Consider the following 26,456-nt stretch of genomic DNA (forward strand, 5'->3'; position numbering starts at 1 on the left):
GATATTTAGTTTTAATGCATAAGCTGCCAGCAACTTAAAAGAGGGGTTTATATATATACACAGCTTAATCACTATTGTAATCTTACATAAGATTACAACAGCCATTAAAATGTTCTTTTGCAAACAGGGTTACTGGTACTAGCTAAGATGCCAGTTTGTCTTGTACCAACAGCAACAAAAGGTGTATAAAAACATCCAAAAGCATATGAAAAGCATGGCTCCAACAATTGATGACAATTGCAGAAATTTAATGATTGGGACTGAGACTGGAGAATGCAGCGAGGCTGCTTAGCATTTCTTGAACAACCTGCAGTGCAATAATGTTATTTGAAAAAAAAAATTCATTCACCCCCTTCCTTCAACTGCTTTTTCACTTTTCCTGAGGAGGTAGAAATGACACCAGAGCCAGATCTAGCAGGGACTAAGTGGACTATAGCGACTACTAGCAATTTCTGCTGCAGTTGTATGACAACACAGCTCCTCCACATTTCCCTGCAGAAAACTCTCATCTTCCAGGTTAAGAATTACAAGAACTCAGAAAAGGGGTAGAATCCCTTAGGGATTATATAAATCTTCATTATGTGCCTAAAGCACAGATGCTAAGGCACTGCATGCATGAGCAAGAACTGAAGTCTGCCAAAACACACAACAATTTGTTAGAGGTAGACTGACACTTTTTCGTTCTAAAAACACATTGCTAGCCCTCATTATTCAAACTAATAGTCCTTCGCTAGTTGGACTAGTCCTACTATAATTAGACCTTCACAACAAAAAGATAAAACAAGGGAACTAGACGGATAGGACAAGATTTACTGCAGTATTCCCATTTCCTTCTTAGAAAAAGCCAAACATGCCTCCCCAACAGACATAGCTGGGGTGGGAAAGGTTACATCAGTTACAACAGACAAGTCAAGAAGACTTTTTTTTTTTAAGCAATACTAAGTTTACGCACAGTTCTTTTTTTCCCTCCTTTAGAAGAGCATAGTTGTTCCTTCCCACAGCAAGGGTGGCAGGAAATGGCAGAGAAGGGAAACCTGCTGGAATAGCTGTCACTGTCCCCTGTCCCCATGGGAAGAACAACCTTGCAAGATTGGCTATCCAAATTAAAAGTCTCTGGATCTGTAGATAAGGGTCCTAATCACTGTGCGGTATTATTAAGTTCAATTTCACATCACCAGACCTTAGTGGAATTTTCAAAGTAAAAACTATGTTATACATCACAGCACTGTAAGGAAACAAAATATGAACAATGTACTTTAGTAAATGTTATCTACAGATTTTATGAAGGAAAAAACTTTGCCTTTGCTTAAAGACTAAGTTTGATTTACAGTCATATTTACTATAATTTTAAGTAAGTGGATAAATTAGAAACACCTGTTGGTAAAAATATGCATCAGTGAAGAAGAAATGCTCGCCCAAGATTCAGCATCATGCTACTCATGCGACACATGAAGTTTTCCTGTGTAAACTCTAGGAAAAAAAATAATCACTTGCTTTAACAACTGCAGAGCAAAATAATTTTCTAAGGGACATAACTATCCTTCAGATGAAAGTTAATTTTACCCCATTTAATTATACATTGTTACCAATTTAAATCCTGCCCTAGGACATTGAGTTTACCATGCTGTCTTGCATGTATATAATGGACATGTGTCATTTATTTTTCATTATTTTTGGGGTGGTGTTAATTGCTCTACATACACATTTTTCCTTCTACTGTAACAATGACTGTGTGTGGCACTGCTTTGTACACCATTACACCATACCCTCAGCTTTAAAATGGAGTACTTGCAGTTATGGAAGAAGTGACCCTACAGAATTTCTTCTACATTCCTGAGACCTGCAAGGTAATTTTTCTGTCACCTCCAGACAAGCTCCTACAGGAAGAAAAATTGCTGTGGTCAACGCTGCAGCTCTATATTTTTAAATGGATCTGATGATCCCAAAACCTTAGGACGTGAAAGGCATGTGCCTACTGTGTGGTAGGACTTCAGGACTTGAATAGCAGCTCTGAGGGGAATACAGTACAATCAAACATTTGAGACAGAACAGATTCCATTATTACTGAGGTCACTGTACTTGGTCCCCACTCTATACACACAGTGTCATTTTATATACACTGAATTCGGTCAAAAAGAACACAGATTAGGCAAAGAGGTAACAATCAGGGTCTGCATTTCTATTCCCAGGGTACTGCTTGGCAAACGTGTATTCTTGAAGTACCAAAATAAAAAACTAGCATATTCCTGAGAAATGCCAAATACCCACCAACATCAACTAGACAGGACTGATAATAGTTTGGTATCTTGCAAGATAAAAGTCAGTTAGCAAGACTGCTAAATGTCAGCTTTTAAAGTCTTTAGTATTTACATTTAACTATTTCAACGGGGAAAAAAAGGAAAAAAGAAAAATCAACAGCACAGACAGCACATATACCAAGATTTAGACTTAAAATCTCCATATTGTCCTTCATAAGTGAGGTGAGGATGAAGTAATACCTATTTTCTTTTAAAAATAACAAAAGTAAAAATCAAGTGTAATGAAAGCACATCAAGAAACAAACTGTACAATTTCTGAACTGCACTGTTTATTTTGCTGCTTGAAACCTAAGTGACAGTATGCCACTATAATTATGGGGTTTCTTCTAAACCTTTACTACACTGCAGGTACAGAAATATACGGACACATTTTTGGAGAATTGACATTTTGCAAAATGCAGCAAACATTTCAATTTATACATGAGAAAAGGAAGTGTTCAAAAGGGTATGCATTTCAAGTTATTGCAGGTTATTTCTGTGAGAGAATTTCTGCAGGTAAAACATGTTTAAATTTAACCAACAGTAACGTGTCAGTGTATTTAAAATCATGACAAAAATCTTCTCTCTGGTCATTAACTGCCCTTTGACAAATTATTAGGATGTTGTATGTTTAGGGCAAGGTGTCAATACAGCATAAATCCCGTGGCATTTTGGTTTTCTTCTGGAGATTAAAGCTGTTTTTTTCTTGGGATAAATGCAGCAGCAAAACACAAACCAGCTGATCAAAAAAGCACTTCTGCCATAACTCCAATAATTTCAGGGCACACCAACCGACAGTAGTTTTGCCATTCCCAGTTCTTTTAAGGTTTACATCACTGCACTGTTGCCTTAAGTATGTTTGTAAAAGCTTGTTTTCTGTTAAGCCAGCTTGCTGACTACAGCCTGGTTGAGAGAATTTAGTTGGTTGGTCCATTTATCTAATGCAGTATACCGTGCACCACCTCTCTTCTGATGATCCAGTTCTAGGAGCTGGTTGACTTGATCAATTCGGCCATGTATAGTGCTAGAAGTAAATAAATAAATAACTATAAATTGCTAATGCACATGGAAATAGGAGCTAACAATAAATCAAGAGTTAAAATAAGAGGCCTTCTTACACAAGAGACACAAAGTCCATTTCAGAATTCGGCACTTTTATAATATATTGTCCTGGGTAGTACTGCCTATTTATTTGTCATCATGACTGGAAATCAAATGAACTAATTCATTGGGCAATGCATATTTTATCTGTGTAGTTATGACCCACATATAAACTCTGACACAATATGAGGTAAACAGTTCTTTAAAGTCAAGGAATCATGAAAAAAGGAGATTTTATATAAAAAGAAATTAAAATATAAACCCATGTATGGATTATATTTTCCTAGTAGATATAACAAGTTACCCTCCAAAAAAAAAATAAAAAAAAATTACAAACTGTAGCGAAGTTTTTCCAGTCAGAGAGCAGACTACTCATTTGTTGACTTGACAGTGTACTCAAAAATATACATCGGTATAAGCAGCAATTACTAAGGATAATAATTTTCATAATTTCATAACAGTTCAAGTAATTTATTACACAATTCAAAATTAAAGTAAAAACATGCCACTCAATCTCTCTGTATAATTTTCTTGGCTCACATCTTGCAAATATACTTTACTGCTCACAAGCCAAGCAAATCCAAACAAAGTCAGCATCATTACCTTTAGGATCTAGAATCAACCAGTACGGTCACAAAGCACAAAAATATTATTTTGTTGCTTCTTGTATACTTTGATTATTTTAAAGTAACCAAAGATCAGTAATCAAGGATAAAACACATACTTATCCAATATGCACTGCACAAGCAAGCTTTCCACATCGGCTACATCTATGTTTAACTCCTAAAAGAAAAAGAAAAAACTCATGCTGCTACTCTGTTTTGCAACATTAAATCCTTCCAATCTTTATTTTCATATACAAAATTTGGTTTTATTTCAGTTTCTTACTGTTCAAGAGTATCAATTCAGTAACAATCTATCAAGCAAAAGAACTCCAACTTAAGTATATATGACCAATGATCAAGAGATCAACAACCTCTCAGAAAAGGCTAAAGAGGCTAAACCTAATTTTTGGAAGCTCCAGAAATGAGTTCCTTTGCTGACTTACTGAAAAGAATAAAAACAAACTCCAAAACATAAAAAAACCCCCAGGAAATAAAATAAAACAATAATTATCAGAAAAGAATGGGTCTGTAATCAAAACCATATAGAAGGCTAATTGCATCTTCTGGCTCAAGCAAGTTCTACAAATGTTAAGGCTAGCTTAAAAAAAAAAGCATACAGAGTTCTAAAGAGAATTTAGGCACAAAAAATAGGCTTCTCTAATACTTCATGATATATTTTGGAATGCTGTGAATTTTTGCAAGAAAAATCACAGACTTAAAGGAAACTGTCATGTATTATCAATGGGTTTTGATTTTGTTCTTTCCAGATTAGGGAATTAAATCAGTAATTCTAGTATAATAGTTGGTTTGTTCTATTACCACAGTTCCATAACTTGTATGACACAGACATCTGAAAATATCTTTTGAACAAAAGGAATTAAAATTGGAATTTTTATGTTCATAAAATCTACATTCATAATTACATTTTGAATTATACAAATTTAACTTTTTATATTTCTCTTCAGAAAAGTGCTTTTCTACACCAAGTAGAATATGGTTAACTCAGTATTTTAGAAGTATATCATAGTACATAATATAAAAAGCATCGGGACGACACTTGAAATTTACATTTTCGCACTGCAAAGCTGCCAGCAGTGCATCAATACTACTTTACAGTTCAGATTGTATTTTAGGTGTTCTATTTCCACAAGCACTGTATTTATTTAAGAGCTTTTATTCACAATTAATTATTTACTTAAGCAAATGCAAGGCTGCACTGACACATACCTTAGAAATAAAAGGAATATGTATTCTTGTGTAAGGCTTAATTAATTTTATAAGCACTTGTGTTCTGATGTTTCGCAAAAGCTCTGTAAGAGAAGAAAAAATAAATACTGTAAAAACAACAGTACTGAAATAAAGATGCAATACAGCTCCATATACAAAGATATCCTAAATACCATGATCTTTTAAGGTAGTAATTCAGTGAGGTCAGGAAGCACAGCAAAATAAAGGGACCCTCTTTTTCCAGGGATCCAAGCAATATGTAACTCTGAAGATAGACAGATAGAATTGAATGCTGTTTAAACATGAAGCAACATATTCCCTGGTAAAAATTTAAATTATTCAAACTAACTGGATAAATCATACATATTATTGCATGGTATGTCTGCCCCTCTAATTTATGGCTAGAATACTCGCCTTGTACAAAAGTGAAAAGAGGTATTCTTAAGACTCTGAAACGTAGGTCTGCGTGCATTTAACTTCATGGGGAATATTCACATTTTAAGTTAAAAGATCAGGGCCTAATGGTATAATTATCATCAGGAACTGAAGAAGTATAAAACGGAGTCTGCATGAAGTGGCTGATTCTGCTTAGTGCAGCCATTGTTTTAGAAATTTTTACATTATTAAAGAAAATTTGGATAAAATGAAAGCATAAGTTACAATTGTAAATTAATGAAAAAAGAACTAGATCCCTTTTTACCTAACTAGTTACACAAGGACTCTTTATATAATGAAAAATAATACTGAAGACCAGATTATGTATGTCAATAAAACTAAGGACATTAAAACAATGAAGCAAGGTATGTAAACATAACCACGAAGACACATTCTGTATCACTACAGAGTGAAAAAGATGTGAATGTCTTTTTTTCCCCTGGATATCACTATCAAACTATTATCACATAAGGGGTGAAATTCAAATTCTCTTCCATCCTTTGATTCAACTCTCCTCCTCTTGCTTTCGAGTTCTGTCATACTTTCTTCCATAAGCATCCATCTCTCTAATCTTACAGTCTCCCTACAAGACTTTGAAGCTTACCAGTAGTCGACATGTAACCGCAATAGAGGGGTTATATTTAGTTTCCCCTGCTGTTTGCCATGTTCTCTTTTACAAATGAGAAGTGTAAGAAAAACAGGTCTCTGGATTTAACTGTCTTCTTTTCATGTAACGATCCAGCTAAATGATCTTGCAATGCCACAGTAAGCCCCCTCTTGATGAAAACAGTAGTTATCTGAAAAACTGGACACTATATTCAAGTGAAGAGACTTCTAAATTCTCAGATACATGACAAATGCAGGGGGTAACTTTGTCATTTTAATGGGACAGAAGGGCATGTGTTAGCATGTTCTTCTGTTTTATTAAGTATAGGTACTGTAAATCCAAACATTGTTTTCAACATGAACATTAGAATTATGTATCTTGTTATATACGTTACTACTACACATTTATTAATGCAACCTTCATTACATTGTCTACACATTTTGTCTTTAATCTGAAGCCAAAAATTAACCTTATAAACTAGCAAACATCTAACTGTTGAGACTGACACAAACAACCTTTACAAGTAATGGCTGCCCTCATTTAATCCCTACAATGGAAAAAAACCCACCACTCAAAATATTCAGCGCCTAACACCAACGTAGATACTATCCTAGAATATCCACTCTCCCTAGAACTTTTTCCATCATTCCTGCAATTCTTCACAGTCATTCTACATGCCTGGATGCACGTTGGCCTTGACCAACTTCTAAAGAACTTTAAAACAGTAAAGGAATTGTCCACAAGTAATTATGAAGAACTCTCATTTTCCCAAGAAGAGGAAAAAAAAACAGGGGGGGGAAGAAGCTTACCAAGTAGTGAAACCAAAAAAGATTAAAACAGCCTGCAAATATACCTTCAATGTGCTCCCTTATGAAGGGATCGTCCATGATGTTGCTGTGATTTGTTTTCAGAATCTTCTCAAATTCAGTGATGTCATTATTCTGATAGGCACTTCAGAAAAAACAAGAGACTGAATTATTATTTTTAAAAGTTAAAAAGACTCATAAGACTGTGTTCTACATCTTCTAAGAAAATCCTGTATTAAGTGTTAGTGGCAAATAATTATATTCAGAACCTTTATGAGGAAAAACTATTTCAAGATTAGATGCAACAGAAATTGCCTTTCTCCTATTTCAATTTTAATAGCATTTATAAAAGTTTAGTGTCAACATTCAGATATTCCACAAGTGCACTCTACTTTAAAAACTTTTGTACTTTAAGAACTTATTCTTTAAAAAAGCCTAGACCATAAAAATGGCCAATTTTGAAAAGTATCATTACTTGAATTTTGGCTTCATAAAGCCATACTTTGTGGAACAAGTAAGATCTAAAAAGAGTCTAGAGGGCTGTTGCTGTTTCTAGAATGTCCGTTTTAAGCTGAATTCTAAAAATACTGGAAGATGGAAGAAATCCTGACTTCCATGATTAACCATCAGTAATTCTGGCATAATATTATTTTAGATTTTTATTTATAGTTTATTTTTAGTATATGTATCGTTTAACTAGTCAATCTTGTTATCTGAGAAAGGATTACAAAAAGAAGGTAGGTTTAGACACCTATTGTTCAGCAGTGGCACCACGGCATCATTTAAAGGTAAGTGCTGTAACCACTGAAACAAGATCTTTTTCTTGAAATATAATGGTTTTACATTTCAAATCTATCATCTTTTCTTACAGAAAGAGTCAGCTGTAATAGGGACTATCTACTAACTAATCAAACTTACATAGTAATTTATATTAAGCTACAGGCTATCAATATTTAACCCAAAAGACACAGTGTTCAATACACACACGCTTTCAACTTCTGTTTAATACTAACAACAAAGATTTTAAAACCAACATTTATTTTTCTTTCATAGTCTCTGTAGATTTTCAGTTTGTTTTTAAACTTGTCAAAAAAAGTCATCCTTTATTGTCAGTAAAATTGGCAAGAAAAAGACCTGTTACATTCAAGGGGGAACTTGAGGAGTTTATAAATGGAGTTATAGGAGTAGAATGGACTGTATCACACAAACCCAGTAAATTTTACTTCATAAATAAAAGGAATTTCAGTTACGTATATTTTATTGTTTATTCCAGAAGCCTCTTTTTATCATTTGTAAAACATTCAAGTTCCCAATGTAGAGTACAGGAAGAATTAAAAACATAATTGTAATCTTTGGAATTGATTTTATCTTCTGCATACTTCTTACCTATACTGCTTTAATTGCATTATTAATTTTAAAGAAGCAGTTATACTCAAATGTCAAGATAAAAGATATAAATTAGGAATATGAGTAAAATCAGATTGGTAAGGCCATCTGGAGTTCCTTCTGCCTCAAATTCACATGAAACTATGACAGTGAAGTAGGAAAGACATGTCTAAAGTGGAATTATTGGAAATAGTCCCTTAATAAACTGCCAAGTCATTTATTCATCATTATGTCAATAACGGATGAACACCCTCACTTTCAGAAACAATTTGTATGCATACAATGGTACAGCACCATAGCAGTATCAGAGCAAGGTTTCTTCCAACACGAGATCAACTGTGTACTACAAAAGGTGAGCAGGCATTACTTCTTACATAATTAAAAGGTGGGAAAAGTTTTCCTTTGCATTGTTGATTTCTTTTACTTGATAAAGCAAAGGTGGGGTAGAGTGGATGGAATAGGTTAGCTTCAAAGCACAGTATACAAAAAATGCCCGAGTTCAATTTATTTTGCCTGATGATCTTAATACACTAAAAATTGTCACATACAGTTGCCTCTAAGAGGTAATGCCTTCTTTTGATTTTCACATATGTTTGAAGGATAGGGGAGATCACTTGAGAGTTCAGTTAATTATGAAACTCCTTTAATAATCACGACCTAACCATGCATCCAATTATTCTCTTGCCTTTGGTATGACATGTCAGTCATCTCCGTTTCTCATATATAATCAGCCAAACCCTGAAGAACAGTTGCAGTACAAGGTGGGACAACTTTATTTAAGGGAAGAAATGAGGGTTTTGCCACTGCGTAAGAAATTCAGCATAGCAGAACATAATAGCATGTTTCTGTACCCCTACCTGGTATAGTATAGATACTTTGGTATGTCATAGTAAATAAAAGTTTCTTAAGAAAAACAAACAGTCTACAAATATTTGCCCAATATTTATGACATAGCTGTGTTAGCTGTGCAGAGAAAAGCCATCTTTAAAAACATTCCGTTTCTGGTTTGGACACTACATCTTTTTATTTTTCATTCTCTTCTCCAGAAAAATTAAAATCTTACCTTACTAAATTCGTCATTGCTAGAATCTCTGGATCATTTTTGTATGGTTTAGCCTACACAGAACAGAAAGCATAATATGCATGTTTAGATTTTAAATTATTTTTTTTCCGTTTTCATCTTCTGGGTAATTTCCCCATCAATTCAGAAAAGCGTGGGGGAGAAGGAAAAAAGAAAAAAAATGTACCTCCTGAGAGTCAAATGGATTTATTCCAGATTTCATGAGCATGTTTGCTAAGACCAAGTATTTTAAGCAAGTGGTTCTTCTTGGGCTCCCTGATTCATCATAATTCTTGAATGCTTCAAAAAAATCAGTATGTGCCTTTTCAAACTCTCCTTCTCTTAAGTGCATTTTGCCTCCACATTCTGAAAAGAAAACACAGATGAAGAGAAAAGGAACACTTTGTGCTTGTTGCTGACTACAATAATTGTACTCAGAAGTTCCATGCTACTTCTAAATAGATTAATGAAATATTTTCAGGAGTCTTTTCATCTCTAAAATCACTGGGGGGGGGGGGGGGGAAGCATTAGGGCCTTCACATACGGCACTGCCATTTTAGTAAACTCATTCCAAAGAAGAAAAAAACCAAAACTCAACCCACACCATAAATCTAAAAGAACACTGATCCTCACAGCCAATAATTATTTTAACCTTATGTTAAAATACTGTAAAAACTGAAATAGAATTTATTTCCATAACAGACTTCCTGAGTTTATGGAATTTTCCTGATCTGTTGAGCAAAACCATACAGAAAAATTGAGAAATGCTCTGTATCTCCTTTTATTTCTGAAGTACCCACTGCTGCCTGATTGTCCGTGCAAGTACCTACAGCAGGGGAAGAAGGAAGGCACAATAGTATTCTGGAGAAAGTTTTTTCAAGACACACGGCATGTTTCCACTATAATTCATCATTACGGATAATAAGTAATATTTTCAAACACATCTTAATGCCCTGATGAATTTTAGTGAGGTGAGACATCAAGCACAAATTTACAAAAGGGGATTGCAGAAATAGCAGTCCCTTCTGCTAGCAGTCCTGTCAAGACTTTGTTTTTATCCTTTGCAAATGCCTTTGCATTTATCCTTTGTTGCCTGCCATGGTGTCAAACAGCTCAAGTCTTCCTCTTGTTCTTCTACTGCTTCTCTCCTACACTGTATGTAGCCAACTGTCCTGCCCTCCTGACCAGTGCATCTGGTGCTTAGGCACCAGAAGAGCAGAGCTGAAGTCCTACAGGAGGCAAACATTAAATGATGAGACTGTAGCCACTGCATTTGTAGTTCTTTATTCACATACAGTTTGTCTGCCTCTGAATCTACAGGATCCTCTGTCTTTATAGTGGGAACTGGAAAAAACATTAATTACCAGATTTTCATAAAACTAATTTATGCAACAGAAGTTAAATGAAAAATTCAAGATTAACTTGCCTCTGATAACTCCCATGATCAGTGGATGAGGAATGGCTGACTTGATGTGCAATGACTGTTCATATAGTGCTTTAAGTTTTTTGTTATTTTTCTGTGCTGTATACATTTGAATTTCCAAAGCATAGATTTCCAGTAGTTGAGTACCTTTTTTTAGATCATCTTCCCCATCATCAGTCTAGGATAGATTAAGTAATAAATACTGTGAAATTTTAAGAGAACAGTGATTTCAGTTTTATACTAGTAAAAAACTGATTACCAAATACTCTCAGTAATTTCCTGTCAGAAGTAAGGATATTCCTAAAAATTTAAAATTTTGATATAACTAGTAACACAAAATATAATACTCAAAGAACTTATCACAGGCCAAGTTCTGAAGCCATTCATTTAAAAAGTCAGTATTTTTGTTTAATTAAATGTTTTCCTCAGAACTTTGCCCTTTATTCTTTTCCACCTTCCTTAAACCACACTCTCAGTATATAAATGCAGTGACTGACATACATACGTTCATATATAGCGAGATAATACATACGACTCTTCTGCTGCCTATAACAGAACCATTTCCCAATATTTGTAACCCATTTTCCATGCTGGAGGAAGAAAAGGGGACACAAACAAGCACAGCAGGCTGGGTGGCTAATTTCCACACCCCTCCCCCCAACCCTAAATGTGAAAGTAACAACTGTACTTTCAGTTATGAGTAAAGCTCACTTCGAATCTTCACTATATTTTAAAATGATTGTCTATGCACTGTGGATTATTCATATGTGTTTCTCATCCTTGCACCTGACTAAAAGGAAACTTAATCAGCAGTTGTGAATAATTTTTTAAAAATCATCTTTAAGCAAGGAATAAACCACTTTTTGTTCATGTGATCAAACAGGTAACAAATCAAAGCAGACACAATATTTCTTCCCTCTATACTAAAGCTCAGCAACATGCCTCAAAGGCCAACAACAGATGTTAAAAAAAAAATAAAAAAAAAAAATCTCAGTGTTGTTTACTAAGCTACAGAGATTTAGAATATAAAGGTACCTGGCATGACTGATGCAGCTGACGCAAAATCTTCTGTAACTTTCCATATTCTTCTCGTTCTAAATATAATTTGCCAAGCTGTAATGAAAAAAAAGCTGAAGTACTAAGGTCTATTAAGATTTCACAATTATTGTTTTTAAGAGTTAGCTGAAGGCGTCACAAACAAAAGCAAAAAACAGTAAGTTACATATTTTACCTTTGTGTTTGTCTTAAACCACAATCTATCATTCTTAGCATCTTTCAGAGCTTCAAGTGTTGTTTCATAGAATTCCTGAAGCAAATCCATCTGACATAAAAAATCAGAATTCTATAATTGTAAACAGCAAATTTGTACCTGTTAATAAAGTCAATCTGAACAAACTAAAAGTGCATGCTTGAACTTCAAAATAAGATATCTGCATCTGATTGAATGTCTGCTTTTAAATTGTAAAGAGCTTCTAAACTAACAAAACTAAGTACACTTCCTTTTCTTATACAAGATAAATTTAAAAGTATTCACATTTTAAGATTTGCAACCATCTACGCAAGTGAAAAATGAAAGCCACCTTATACAAGCCCATCTTATATAACCAAGTAATAAAATTCTTATGTTGTGCAACAAAAGACAAACACAGGCAACATTGCTCCTACTTAAAAAGAGAAAAACAAAAATAATTTACATATCAAAAAGAAAGTACGATTTACAAAGAGAGAAATGGTCAAAGGAAAAGATGCTTTCTCCTTTTCTATACTGCTAACGCTGCATGAAAGAAAGCTCTGGAGCCATCAAACTGATTCTTTGCATAAAACTTGAAAACACAACATCCAAAATGGAAATCCAAGTGCTGAGTGTGACCTTTAACAAAGGTTCTACAGAGAATGCATTAGTATTGTTTATGGCCATTTTTCTTTTGGGGATAACAGATCTGCGGCTATACATATCAAGTTAAGATTTCCAGATTGTCCCCTCCAAATCTGGCTCCAACTGCAGTTAGACCAAACACACTGACTTCTGCCAACAAGGTAGAGTCTAAGACATCCTTTAGACCTTAAGAGTAAACCATCACTGAACTATTAAACTTTCATCTCCTATGAGTGGCAGGACAGGAAGGACTCTGATGACGGAGGAGTAATCACTAAGGACCAGTGATCCTCCACATGTAAGTGCTACTTCCACGTAGTCAGTGGAGCTTTCTACTCTGTAAAGCTTCTACAACACCACAAAAGAAAAGGAGCTGGGCTGTGTATCTATGAACATGTACCTAGCTTGCACAGTACACCCAAAGACAGGTAGTATTTAACACCAACACGTTATTGCAAAGTATTTCAAAGGTTCCCCTCTCCCCCAAAATAATAATAAAAAAAAGGTATTGTTTAATTACAAGTTATATTTGAGAAGGCACTTAGTGTAGCTACTATGCTAGGAAAAAAAACCCCAAAAACCTATTTACTATTAGCATAGAAATCCAGACAAATTTATGAGAAGTTATCTGTGTTGATAGAATCTATTAAATGTGGGAAATAAATTTTAACGGACAACAATGAATTAATACTGCAAATGTTCTCTATTAAGAACAAAAACCCCAAAGCTAACAGACTACCATACACAAAAAAGTCCATAGTTAAAAATGCAAAAAGGCAAAACATGAAGATGAAAGAACTTATGATCTAACCTGCTTGGAAGTAGAGATATAATCAAGAATAGAATTGATGGATTTTTCAGAGTAATTCCTTGTAACTGCACTCCGTATGTAGGTCAATAGCTGTTTATATCTGTTCATCATTTCAGGAAAGTTAGTCTGAAAGACAAACAAAATTACATTGTAGTTTTTGTTTTAATGATTAAAAACTGAATTCTATCTTGCAAATACACGTAAAGAAAAGAAAGCATAACAGAAAGACTATGCAGTAGTGGTTGCTATTAGGAACTTATACATCACCACTTCATTCATGAGCAGCAGAATTGGGAGTAACTTCAGCAAGACTGCATGGAAAAGACAGTTAAAATATTTATCTCAACTAAGAAAAGAGGGTTGGCTATACAACTGTTTGGAATGGTTGCATATGTAGCACATGAATTTTTCACTGATTTGTTCTGGTGAAGTACACATATATAGAAACATCACCGGTTTCAACGGTATGATACCTCAGGATAGCAACGACTGAGCCTCAAACTTTCAGAGAGTATCAGCTGACTGCAGCAACTATTTTGCATCCATTTTGCATCGATTTTGCCTTTGACTTGCAACCACCACACTGCTTCCCTGCCATGTCTGTAGTAGCCATCAAAGGCCGCAAAAGACAACTTCTGGCAGATTTAGTTGTCATAGGCATAAATTAGAATAACAACTTAAGATTGTCTGGATCAAATGCATATGTATACCATTTACTCTCAAGTGATAGCTGTAATTCTTACCAATTTAAAGTTTATTTTAATCATCTGTTTCAGAGCTTTGAATCCCCATTCTCCTTTCTCACCTTCGAGCTCCAAAACCTGAAATAGAAGAATTTTTTTAAACAATATTTATAAAAGCTTTATTCAAACTTAAATTAATTTGCACCTTGTTTAAAATGTACATATCCCATACATGCCTTCCCCCCCCCCCCCCCTGCTTTGTTCCTTACAAAGTAATGTTTCACTCTGTTCTTCAATTTTACTCTTCCCTGATATTATTGAGAAAGTTAGTGAGGAGTACGTATCTTATTAGTTTTCGCATCCTGGCTGATGCAGGTAGTGTAAATTGTTATTTATAGATTTTTTGGTTTTGTTGTCTAACACCAAACACTAAACTTTACTGCCACTCCATAAATAGATATACACAAGAAAGTTGTGACACCCCCTGCAAAACTGACTCAATCCACCCCTTGACTAAATTAGTCAAAAATTTACACTTCTGAATTACTAGTTTCTTCACATATCAGAAAGGCTTCTAGGCTTTAATGTAAGATAGTTAAGGGAATGTTTTGTAAGTAAAAATTTTAGAAAGTTTTTTTTTTTTTAAGTCATGTATATAATACTGTTCTGTACTATAAATAAGCCAAGAGATGCAAAAATCTATCTTTTCTTTGAAAAGTTACATCTAACATATTGCTTTCTGGTGGCAGTGTGCAAACATGAAAAACTTAAAACTGACATGAAGGAAAGAAACTCTGTGTCACTTTGTATTCATACATTTAAAGCTTTGGAATCAGATACCAAACCAAACATAATACATTACATAAGACACTGGGGAAAACACCATTTCATTTTAAAAAATTAATGGCTCTGGCTTCTCCAGTTGAAAAACATGTTTTTACATAAAAACACACTTAGGACTGTTTAATTAACTTCGTAAATCCTTAAGATTAAAAACTCAGTTCTGTGATAGAATAGGACTATTCCATGTCCTATTTATGCTCTCTAAGAATGATCCCGAAAGGCAGTCAGCCAGGAGTCTAAGTTGTCCAATGATAAACTTAGCTCATTAGTAAGTTAAAATATAAACATTACTCTTAAAATTCCAGAAAATAACTCAAATGGTAAGCAAATATTTTTAAATGTGAATTAATATAAAAATAAGAGATAGAATACAAAGACAGAAAACCTTCTGAAAACTGCTTAATGCCGCTTTGGGATCATCTTCCTTCAAAGCTTTGGAATTGTAGTATTGATTTTCCAGATCCACATTTGGTTCAGAATTGCTGTCCTCAGAATATTCCTATATTTTAAGGAAAAAAGAAAAAAACCAACCAAATAAAAAGCAGAGAAAAAAGGAAAGGTTCGGAACATCTAATATTCTTCTGAAAATGGACAAAATATAGTATTGCTCAAACTGACACAGAATGCTTGTATATTAAAAGAAAACCTTCAGTTTTAGAGTATGTAACAGGTATGGATTCTTACGATGATTTCATCTCTCTCCCATTACTAGGCCAGCCTCACCATCCACCAACACTAGCCTGTCAACAGATTTCTTTCTGGACTAATGAACTCATAGCTCTACCCACTTTGCCTTTATGACAAGTACAGACTGTATTATTAAAATTCTGCCAATTTTGGTGTTTAAGGACAGATGCCTAATAGCATATGTCATTTCTGTATGGGGGAGAGAACATGCTGGCCACTAGTCTAAAATGCACTCTATTACATGACCTTTGCTATCCACAGAAAAGACTCTAACTGAGCTGCCACACAAGTAATGATTCAGCAATAGAGAATATAAAATGCTTCCATGAATCTCTCTCTAATCTGCCTTTTTATGCCATAACGATTCATACTTGTCTAGGGAAATTAAAAAAAAAAGAATAATGACAATAACACCAGCTGCTTCTGTGCTGAGCAGCAGATGATTGAGAAAACGCTAAAGATACTGTGGAAGAAGGTAGGGTGGGGCACAGGCACGATAATTTAATCAAATAATTACCCATCATGTACACTAGTGCCAAACAAATTGAAGAATTTACTTCTACCAATTACTACTTCATTAAAAAAAAAAAAAGTACTGAGGCTTTTTCTGATGAAAAAACCCTAAGTATTTTATCTTCTTTTGCTGAAGGACAATGTTGTGTGTCTGAACTACAAAACACTAACAAAACTCAAATAATAATTTCATTTGCGGTTTAGACGAGTCAAAAATATTTCACACCTCTGCATTTCCAAGCCAACTTCCCTCAACAGAGTGCTTAGCTATTAGGAGATGAACTGTTTAACAGAATCTGTTTAAATCTCAAAGTTAGTGTTGTCAGAGTATCCTTCCCTTGTAACAATATAAACAATGCATAGTCAGGTGCCCTTCTTTAAATTAGAGTTTCTTCTTTTACTGTACTTCATCAGGCAGATTTGTTCATTTGTTCATTCATATATTGCTAATATTAATGGACTCCTTCAAAACCAAGGGAAGGTATGAAAAAAGGGTGAGGCAAAAGAGAAATTTTAAATTAGCTCTCTTCCCTACAGTGCAAGTAAATCTTTCAAAGTTTAAGTCTTCTGAACTTCTAATGGAAAAATTAATCATGGGAGCTCACAGTTGGCCCAAATTTTTATTGAACACGGTCCTTGAGACATTTATCCTTCAACCTGCTAATGTTTCTACTTGTTACATGTAGGCAAGTTGCTCACGTATGTATTTACTTATACTCACATGAAGTACTAGTATTTAGTAAGAATGGACTTAAAAGCCTAATGAATTCCACAAACCTGTCTTCTGAATTCCTAGAGAACTATAAAACTTAATACTGAAAACTGCAAAGAAAACAGGAAGCAAGTGTCTTATTTCATTGGGTAGACTTTCATTTTGGTTAGCTTGCTTTTGTAAATTCTTTACCCTATTGATCCAGCATTGATGGAGCAGCTACAAGAACATGTGTATGATGTCAACAGCTGTAAGCGTATCAGGCACCTTATGAAGATATAGGCTGCCAAAGTTTAAAAAACATAGCATTTAAGATACCTGTAATCAGCTGATGTCTTGTTTATACTAAACTTGAACAATGGGGAATATAGTTGGCAGAAGTATCTATTTGTAAAGATAAAAGGAAAGCAAACTAAATTAATTCCTTTTAGGAAGCAATATGCTCTGTTAGCCTAAAGCCAGAAACATGTGAATTCTCATCTTTGCTCTGGCAGTGATTCTGGCTGTGGACTCAGGCAGGTAGCCTTTTTTCAGATTATTTTTCTCAATGCTCCTTAAATATCCCATAAAGCTGTTTTCCTAATATTAACACATAATAAAGAATAAGTGTTAAGTCTAGAGATAATTTTTTTCTAATGGAAACACTTTGAAATGCAAAGGAGGGTTTTTATGTTGTCACAGCTATATTTTTCCTTCACTTGATGCCTATTTGCCTCACATCGAATTTAGGATATTGATATGGACTCAAGGCTCAAAGGGAGAGAGGGCTTTCCCACTTCTGGAAAAGGTAACGTAAGGTGCTTACTTTAAAAGACATATCTAGACTTAATGGCTGTGAAGAAAACTTTAAAACCATGAACTAAGTATGAGATAATGCTGTGAATCTGTAGACAATTAAAAAAAAAAAAAAGATTGACCATGTAGATACTACATCTTAATTTAAGCATCAGTGCTAATTATACCAGTGTCAATCAATTCAGAAGGACCAGCACTCTATCTTCTTCTGATGCAGAGATGACTTAGTGCAGTATGATACAAATGTGAGAACATCTGGCTTTTGCCAAAAGCAAAAGGAAAGGAGGAAAGGAAAAGTGTGAATCTGTATCCTCAAAGTTCAAACTAAGAAAAAGATGCGTTTCCTTCCCAGTACTGGAAGCAGAAGAGTTCTTTTAACAATAAACTCAGATATCAAACGCCTAACCTTTCCTCACCCTCATTTTTAACACTCCTGCCTGAACAACTTCCCCAACTCAACCCTTTCAGGTAGAAAGTTTGTTGTATCAAACAATGCAGTACCAAAATAAAAGTGCACAAAACTATCAGGTTTACAAAAAGGATTTCTATAGAACTCTAAAAATCTCTACTATACCATCTAGACCTAATATTCTGCATAGTGAAGAAGACCCTTAATTATAACTTCAAGATATAAAAGCACCTGTGTGATATACTTAGCTCCAGCTGACATAAAAAAAGTAACAGGCCTAAGAAATTTTTTTTAAGATTTTTTAAATGGACATCAACACTATCAGTACAAATGAAAACAACAGAAGTCTTGAGTATGTAGAGCTGATCTTTGAAACCCACTCAGTTCTCCCTTCCTGAGAGGATCAAACCAAAAAGTGGGGTTTTTTTATTATTACTCATGAAATTAGAAAGCCATGATACAGCTTTAAAAAAAAAGTAGTTAAAAAAAAAAAAGTTAAGACATTATTTAAGCATTACTCCATTGAAAACCTGCATATTCTAAATGTAGTCAGTTATTAACAATCCAATCCCATCACATCACTTTTTAGATGGAAGAAAAATTACTGCATGGGCTCAACTGTAATAATGGAGGTAAAACCTCTGATGTAGCTTACTATGCCTGGAACATAGTTCTTTCAAATAATTTTAATAAAAGTTAAATTAGTACCAAGGAACCAATTTAATTTACAAGTCTTTATTACATTACATATTAAGTTTTCATAAAATTCATTTCATATAGTAAACAGCTTTAAAACATCAGCTTCTAAAATGAACGCACACAGAAGACAATTCACCTGAGTCAGCTTTAATCATCCTTTTTAGGACATGGATCCATTTGCAGTTTCTCCAGCAGCAAAAGCAGGTTAAGAGCATCCAGCACTCCCCAATCCCCCCTGTTCATTTCTGGTCCTAGCATCCCCCCTCCCCTTCACTGCAGTGATTCAACATTTTATGCTGTATGAGTCCTTCATGATGGCTGATCCTGCTTGCCTTGACAGAATAGGCCCGCCAGTGCTTAGGCAGACGCAGTCCTCAGGCTGGTGAGCTATGGCTGAGGAGCAGGTGACCAGGGAGGGTAAGAAACCCAGCTGTGGTTTCAGAAAACTGTAGCAGGAGCCTTAGTCAATGTGGTCTCGAGAGATTATGTAGAGCTTTGAAGCACAGCACCTCTCCTCAGAGACAGAATAAGATACATGAACTTGGAGACTGTAACACTATCAGTGACATTTAACACTATATTTGTGGTATTCTAGCAGATTAGAATGGCACATCAACCTGGTAAAGTTAAACATGTACAAAACCAAAGATATAAATATTTTCTGAAAACCTTTGTTTAATTACTAATTTTCTTGTCTCCTCTCTTGCCTAAAGCACTTCCCTAATCTCTGCATGGAAAGCAGAGCAATAATCTAAACTTTTGCTTCTCTGTGTATCATTCACTAGCTGTATAGGGACCAAACTCCTACATTGCAAACCTTTTTTAAAAAAAAGGGAAAGTAGCTATACAGAGGATAACTTTCCAGACAAAAAGGACAATAGAAAGAGTTCTATTTTTGTTGAAATTTATCCTTCAATGACATTGTTAACTATACTTATTACTGTCAATTTTCAATTGCTGGTAATTTTACCAAATTTCAACCATTGGGCTGACTCAAACCATTCTTTTTTTATGAAGTGCAATTGTTTCTGAGAATAAGTCTGGTACAAATTTGATTTTACTTCAGCTAACTTTGTTTCATAACCATGGCATTTAGGAGGTTTGCTAACTCTAGGATTTGGAGCGAAGACCTGATATTTTGCAAGAGCACTAGTGATGTGAGTTGGGGGGGGGGGGGGGGGGGGGCGGGGCACAGTTTGTTTGTTTCCTTTTTTTAAAAAAACAACACAAAAATGCTCAAATAGGGCCGGGGGGGGGGGGGGGGGGGGGGGAGAACTCCTCAATATATGAATGTATTAGCTTGCCAGCTAACATTTCATCTACAATGAACATGCAGTATTTTGACATAGCACATACACACTGGCTGCAAAAGTGACAAACCAACCACCATCCTGGCACTAAGTACAACTTTTCTTGCATTTGCTCTTCCTGGACCCCTGGCCTCCAGGCAGAAGGACAAAAAGCAAGTTGGAGCTTCTATGTGCATGTGCCACAGGTGTCTGGGCACATGAATATAAAGCAAGCCATCAGACTGGAATGCAAAACGGTAAGGAGGAAAAGAACAGAAACAAACTGTGAGAGTAAAAACAAGTGTCTGATCTGTGCAAGTCTGCAACCACTCAACCATGCATTGGGAGTCCTGGTTTTCTTTTCCCCATTCCAGGTGTCTCTGCTCTTCTGCTCCTACTCACTAACTCTGCAAGTCATCTAGTGCCTGCTGGCTCACACCAGGGCTGACACCAGGAATAAAGTCTGTGAAGCCAGCAATTTGCAATGGGGTCAGTACAGTTCCATGGAAAGACAGTGCTCTGCCTTTATTTTTTTTAAGCAGAAGTTGAAAGATGCACAGAAACGAGACAGGTGACTGCAGAAAGAAGAAACTGGTATTATGACATGTAAGAGCACTGAAAAGAAGTGCCTTTTCTTTCTACCTCTATCACACAGCTCTCCCATAGTTATGTGCATCCTTTTCTAAAAGTCCAGGTTTTAGCATAACTTCAATCTAATTTACTTCCTTTTAACACCCAACTGCACATCAGATCGTGGGGAGCTCTGTTCTGAACAGAGTGCTAAATAACTCTAAAATAAACCAAAAACGAAAACCAAAAAAAACACCAACAAAACCCCAGAACTTACTGACACTTGCCAATGTTCAGATGGAAAGAATTTACTGACTAGTTGTTCTCATGATTTTTGTCTCAATATTACCCCAGTGTCTCAGAAGGAAGTGAGAGAAATAAACACCAAATATATTAATTCTGTGTTTAAAGATGAGTCTGAAGAAAATACATAAAATAAGTATCATGACACACACTGAATCCATATAAAATATGAAACAGTAATTAAGTCAGAGTATATCCTGTGTCCTCTGTGAAGCTCACTGATTTAGTTTTTCTTAAATCACATACTAATGTAATCAAACATAACAAAGAGAGAGAAGAGGGTAAAGTGGATCTGCTTGATTCAGTTTTTCCCTAGTTCTGAATGCTTGTTTTTTGCAGCATTATCACTTTCTTGTTTGCAATTTACATATGTATTTTTTAAAATGATGAAACATAAAGACTTGGGAAGAGGTGACAATATCTGCATGAAATTGCAACTGTATCTATTAAAAATGCATCAGTATGAGCTAGGAAAATTTTCCTGTCTACTGATGAGATTGCTTATCATGTTTGGTAACATATAGACATTCCTTTTGAAATGGAGTATGTATTTCTCCCTGTTGGAAAGAAAGAGTGAACCAATTCACGTTTACTAAACTGCCATTCTGATAGCTTTAAATAAAAAGACTGCCTATTTCCTAATATAAACACAGCCTGAAAAGGGAAATCTTCCATAATCTGAAGGCATGCTTCCCATATTTGAGCCATGCCAATCCTCGTGAACCTGTAGCCATCTCACCTGGGTGCAAACTCCTGGCTGTTCACTGTAACTGTATACAGCTCTTCTACTGAAGTCACTGAAATAATACAACTCCATAACATAGAAAGGCAAGTTGCTCAGCAAACAGATTTGTCTATCCTTTCTGCAGATTAAAGTTGAATTTCAGAACACAATAGGATGTCTCCTTAAGAACACCACAGATAAATTATTTATTTAAAGCAAAACAAAAAAAATCAAGTAGATGTATTACAACTGTCAATGTGTTGTCATTGTGCCTGGAAGAATCAGTTTCTGGAGAACAGCTGAGTTTAGTCTCAAAGTAAATTCTAAACACAGCTTTTTGTCTGAGACTGAAAACAAAAATGGAATTTACAATGGTCCTTCCCTCTTTCTCTTCCACCCTCAAGCTGAAACCAGTAAAAAGAACCTGGACTGAAATCATATAAGGCACCTAACAGCACCAAACTAGAAATTAAAATTAAGTGGTTTTTGTAATGACCAGTAAACATTATTCTGTTCATTGAAGCATAAAGTGGAATAATCCATGTTGTAATCAAGGCTGTCACTGTACATTACTAGCAAATTGTGAATCTAGGTCCATCCACCCATAAATATAAATGGATTTTTTTCCTGATATCAAGACCTCCAACAGGTAAAGTTAACTCCTATAGGAGTGACTGAGGTCATTTACACGCGAAACCTTGATTTTTAACCCAATGAAAAACTAAGCAGAAACGGTCAAGTATGATATGTAAAGTGGGTAGTCTTCAATTGTTTGATAGTGGAGTAATTACTCTAATTATACAAAAATCCATGATGAAGCTGGGAAAGAGTTGGGCCTTCAGAATATCTGTTCGCATTTCAGTTCAAGTGTGAAACATTTACATACTTAAGGAAATTTAACTGACTGGCTCTACATAATCAGCAGGTCAAGAGCACATTTAAAGAGGAACAGCCATAATCACTTCTAATAAAAGCTGACAAAATGAAAACTTTCTTGAGAGTTTTCTTTCACTACTATTTTTATGCCAGTAGCTACTCTGGGAAAGCTGAATCTAGTTTCACCATACTGTATTTTGACAAAACAGCTATTTTTTCTTTCATTAACTGTTTCTGTAATTCCTGCCTCTCCTCCTATTGCTTAAAAAAAAACATTCACCAACACTCACATGTGCTCTTTTATTTTCAATTCTCTACTTATTATTTTGTCTTGTACTAATTTTTTTTGTTTCAAACCCTTCTGCAGCAGCCTTTACACTGAACTTGAGAACCATGCATCCCCTTATAGTCTTAACTTACCTAGACTTATATCAACATGAAAGGAAGAAATCAGGCCCTGTCTTCAGAGCCCTTAACTATTTTCCAGAACAATTTTGTGGAACACTGCAATTACAGTCTCAAGCACATTTGAAAACAACATCCAAACATAGTTTGTTACTCCTAGAATGCTGAAACTCGTCTAGCTGGAATATTTTTATTCTTAAATTCTGGGGCAGGGGGTTGGGGGGGGTCCCATCAGTTATAAATCTGAATTAAATTTAAAAAATCTGTTTTATTTAAAGATGCAGCTAAAGTATTATTTGACACTTTACATGGGAGTTACATAATGAAAAGAAAAATTTAACATGCTCCTAATTATTACAAGCAGTATTTTTAAATTTTTGAAACGTCTGGGCTAGTGGTAATTAATGACCACGAAAATATTCCAGAAAAAGTAAAAACAGTCAGGGGCTGAAATTTGCTACAAGCAAGAAGTTTCAGGAAGATTTTTCCAACTAGGAAGAAAAGTAGTCCAGAAAAAAGAAACACAGGAAAAAGCATTAGACAGCAATTATTCTTGGTGAAAACTGACTTAATGCTGCACTCTTACTCAAATTTATATGTAGACAGCTGCATTTGAAGATTGGAAAAAGCAATTCCAATGGTTTCTCTACACGTCCAGTTCTCACGTTATGGATATTCAACATGAATTCTGCTGTGTTTAGTATTCCTTTGATTGTATCACATGGAAAAATAAACACAGTATTTTAAATCAGGACATGAATTTCAGTGTTAGTGAAAATGAATGGAAATTGATTTTGGAACAAACTGGACCAACAAAATCTTTTTAATAGTCTCAGTGTATTTCCTTCAGAAACCTTGTTTCTAAAAGTTTGTGAATTCATTCATGGGCTTAAGTGGAACACTAACAGTTTTTGGAATACTGACACAAGCAGCTCTTAAGGTTAAGATGACAACGCATGTCAAACGAGCACTCATATGTGAACTTAAAAACTTCAAAACTAAAACCAGATGCCTTTATTCTATATCCAATTTCATCGAGCCATTCCGAGCAGCTCATAACAAAAACTGCCTAGAAACTATTTGAAATAAAATCAGACAAGTCCTTTAAGTGAATTCATAAGTAGCAATGATTATCAAATAATTAGAAAGCAAGTGTCTGGGGTTTTTCAGTGAAACTGCAGTACTATAAATACAGGTTTAGTGGAAATGAATGACCCTCAACCATACACAGCTTTTTTAAAAAATGTCTCTGTTCTAAAGATCTATGCAAATTTCAGAAAAGCAGAAAAACCAACCAACCACACCTGAAGCTCCAATGTAAGATAATGGCAATAGAATCACAACTAATCAGACAGCACAGAAAACATTTTTTGTTTCAAATACGGACAGTTATTTGGTTTACTAACCTGCCCCAACAGGTTTTACTCACTGTAAAAATTTTGGTTTTAATAATTTAAAGGAGACTCATTACATCAAAACAATCCCATTATATTCCCAATTCCCCCCCCCCCCAAAAAAATTGGTCTGTTGCTAACTGCAAGCAGCTTTTTTTTAACTGTAAAAGCTCAGAACAAAATGTGATGTCAAAATGTAACTAGACACAACACGAAAAATCCCAAGCCCTGCAATTAAAAAAAAAAAAAGGGGAGGGGGGGCAAAAAATCTCACTAAGACTATAAAGGCAAAAAGTTAAAAACGAGTACACTCTTGGTGTGTTGCATCAGAAAGGGGCCATTTCTCCTCACTCCCCTTTCTCTTCCCCCCACTTTTTCCTCAGTTTGACGCTCAGGCAAGCACATGAATGACATCTACCCCAAGGACCTCTCGCAGCCGCGCCTGGGGAGGAGGGCAGACAACTTTATGACTTCACTTCGTGCCCGACCCTTCGGCCAGAGGCAGGAGGAGGGAGGGAGGCAGCGCGCCGCAGCCCTCCCCTCACCCTGACCCCAGTGGAAGACAAGCGGGGGCCCAGGCTCGCTGGGCCCGAGGGGGCCAGCCCGGGGCCTAGCTAACTTCTCGGGGCCGAAGTTGGCCTGTTTTTCCGCGGAGAGGTGGCAGGGCGCCCGGCGGGGCCTGCTCCGAAAGCAGCACCCGCCCCTCGCAGCCGCTGCCCGGTGCCACCACCCCTCCTCGCCGGGAGGGAAACTCATCCTGTCAGTGCTCCCTCACGGGGCAGCACCCGGCGGGGCGGCTGCTGCTGCTGCTGCTGCTGCGGCGGCGGCGACGGGAGGCGGACGCGCCGCGCCAGCGCCGGCCCGAAGCGGCACCGCTCCCGCGAGGCCCCTCGCCGCGCCGCGCCGCCCCGCGCCGCTGACCCCCCGTGCCGCCCCGCGCCCTACCAGGTCGTAGTCCTCTTCATCATCGCACATGAAATCATCCTCCATGTCAGACATCTTGGCCGGAGGACGGGCGGGGGGAGGGGAAGGGGGCCGGGAGAGGGAGGAGGCAGCGGGAACGGCCCCTTCTCCCACAACCCCGCGCGCCGCTGCCCAATGTGGCTCCGCTCCGCCCGGAACCCGCTGCCGCCCGCTCCCCTCCCGCCCCCCGGCCCGGGGCACACGGAGCCCAATCCGCGCTGCACCACCCCGCCGGCTTCCTCTCCCTGCTAGCAACCGGCCCCTAGCAACCGCGGCCCGCGGGCGGAGCCCGCCCCGGCCGCCTGTGGCGGGGCGCTGCGGCACCGCCTCGCCCCCACCCCCCCCCCACCCCGAGGCCGGCGGGGCCTCCCCGGCGGCGCCGCGCCTCGGTGGGGCGCCGGGCCGCGGCTCCGCCGCCGCCCCTGCGGGCCGGAGCCCGGAGCGCGCCGTGCTGGCGCCGGGGCCGGTGGCCGTGCGTGCGGGTGTGGGCACTGCGAGCCCGGCTCCCGTAGCGGAGCTCTCAGTCTTGCGACTGTGCGTCTTCGAAAAGCCCGGCCGCTCGCTGATGGTCGCAGCGTCGCTTAGTCCTTAGTGCGGTGTATTTGCCTCGCTCGGTGCTGCTGAACGGTTTACGTGCGCTGCCTTTGCCACAAGCAAGTAATACTGTTGCAGCAATTTAAAAAGGCCTAAACTGTAAAAAACACGGGCCTTGCAAAGCACTGGCTTTCTAAAGATTTTTACACGCTAATTTCTGCTGCTGCCTTCCAGCTGAGTGAGGCAAAGACCCTGGACAGACAAGCTTTGCCCCTCCACAGTCTCCACAAGGCCGTGGTTCTCACAGACTCGTAGACGCATTTGCGGTATTTGTTGGGTCTCGCAGATGTTCGTTGTTTGTCATTTTATGTTGTTAGAATTTCTGGCAGTCTTTTTTTTTTTTTATGGCTACTGCTAAGTCTT

At 36.9% G+C, this 26,456-nt stretch overlaps 1 protein-coding gene across 3 annotated transcripts; it reads right to left on the reverse strand.

Moving 5' to 3' along the window:
• Positions 1-2,565: 2,565 nt before the first annotated feature.
• On the reverse strand, positions 2,566-25,657 carry COPS2 (COP9 signalosome subunit 2). Of its 3 annotated transcripts, none has more exons than XM_049812497.1 (13): positions 25,482-25,657; positions 15,546-15,659; positions 14,378-14,455; positions 13,635-13,760; positions 12,179-12,289; positions 11,983-12,060; positions 10,951-11,125; positions 9,712-9,890; positions 9,528-9,580; positions 7,126-7,223; positions 5,231-5,313; positions 4,123-4,181; positions 2,566-3,321 (listed from the first exon to the last, which is right to left on the reverse strand). In XM_049812497.1, exons 1-13 carry the CDS (start codon positions 25,533-25,535, stop codon positions 3,177-3,179), a joined length of 1,353 nt encoding a protein of 450 aa, XP_049668454.1. In that variant the 5' UTR covers positions 25,536-25,657; the 3' UTR covers positions 2,566-3,176. The 3 variants fall into 3 exon arrangements, with proteins under 3 accessions (XP_049668454.1, XP_049668455.1, XP_049668456.1); XM_049812498.1 differs by having other exon boundaries at positions 12,179-12,268; positions 25,482-25,653; XM_049812499.1 differs by lacking the exon at positions 12,179-12,289 and having other exon boundaries at positions 25,482-25,656.
• Positions 25,658-26,456: the final 799 nt, after the last annotated feature.

This window comes from Accipiter gentilis, chromosome 10 (genome assembly GCF_929443795.1).
Source record: "Accipiter gentilis chromosome 10, bAccGen1.1, whole genome shotgun sequence".
NCBI lineage: Eukaryota > Metazoa > Chordata > Aves > Accipitriformes > Accipitridae > Astur > Astur gentilis.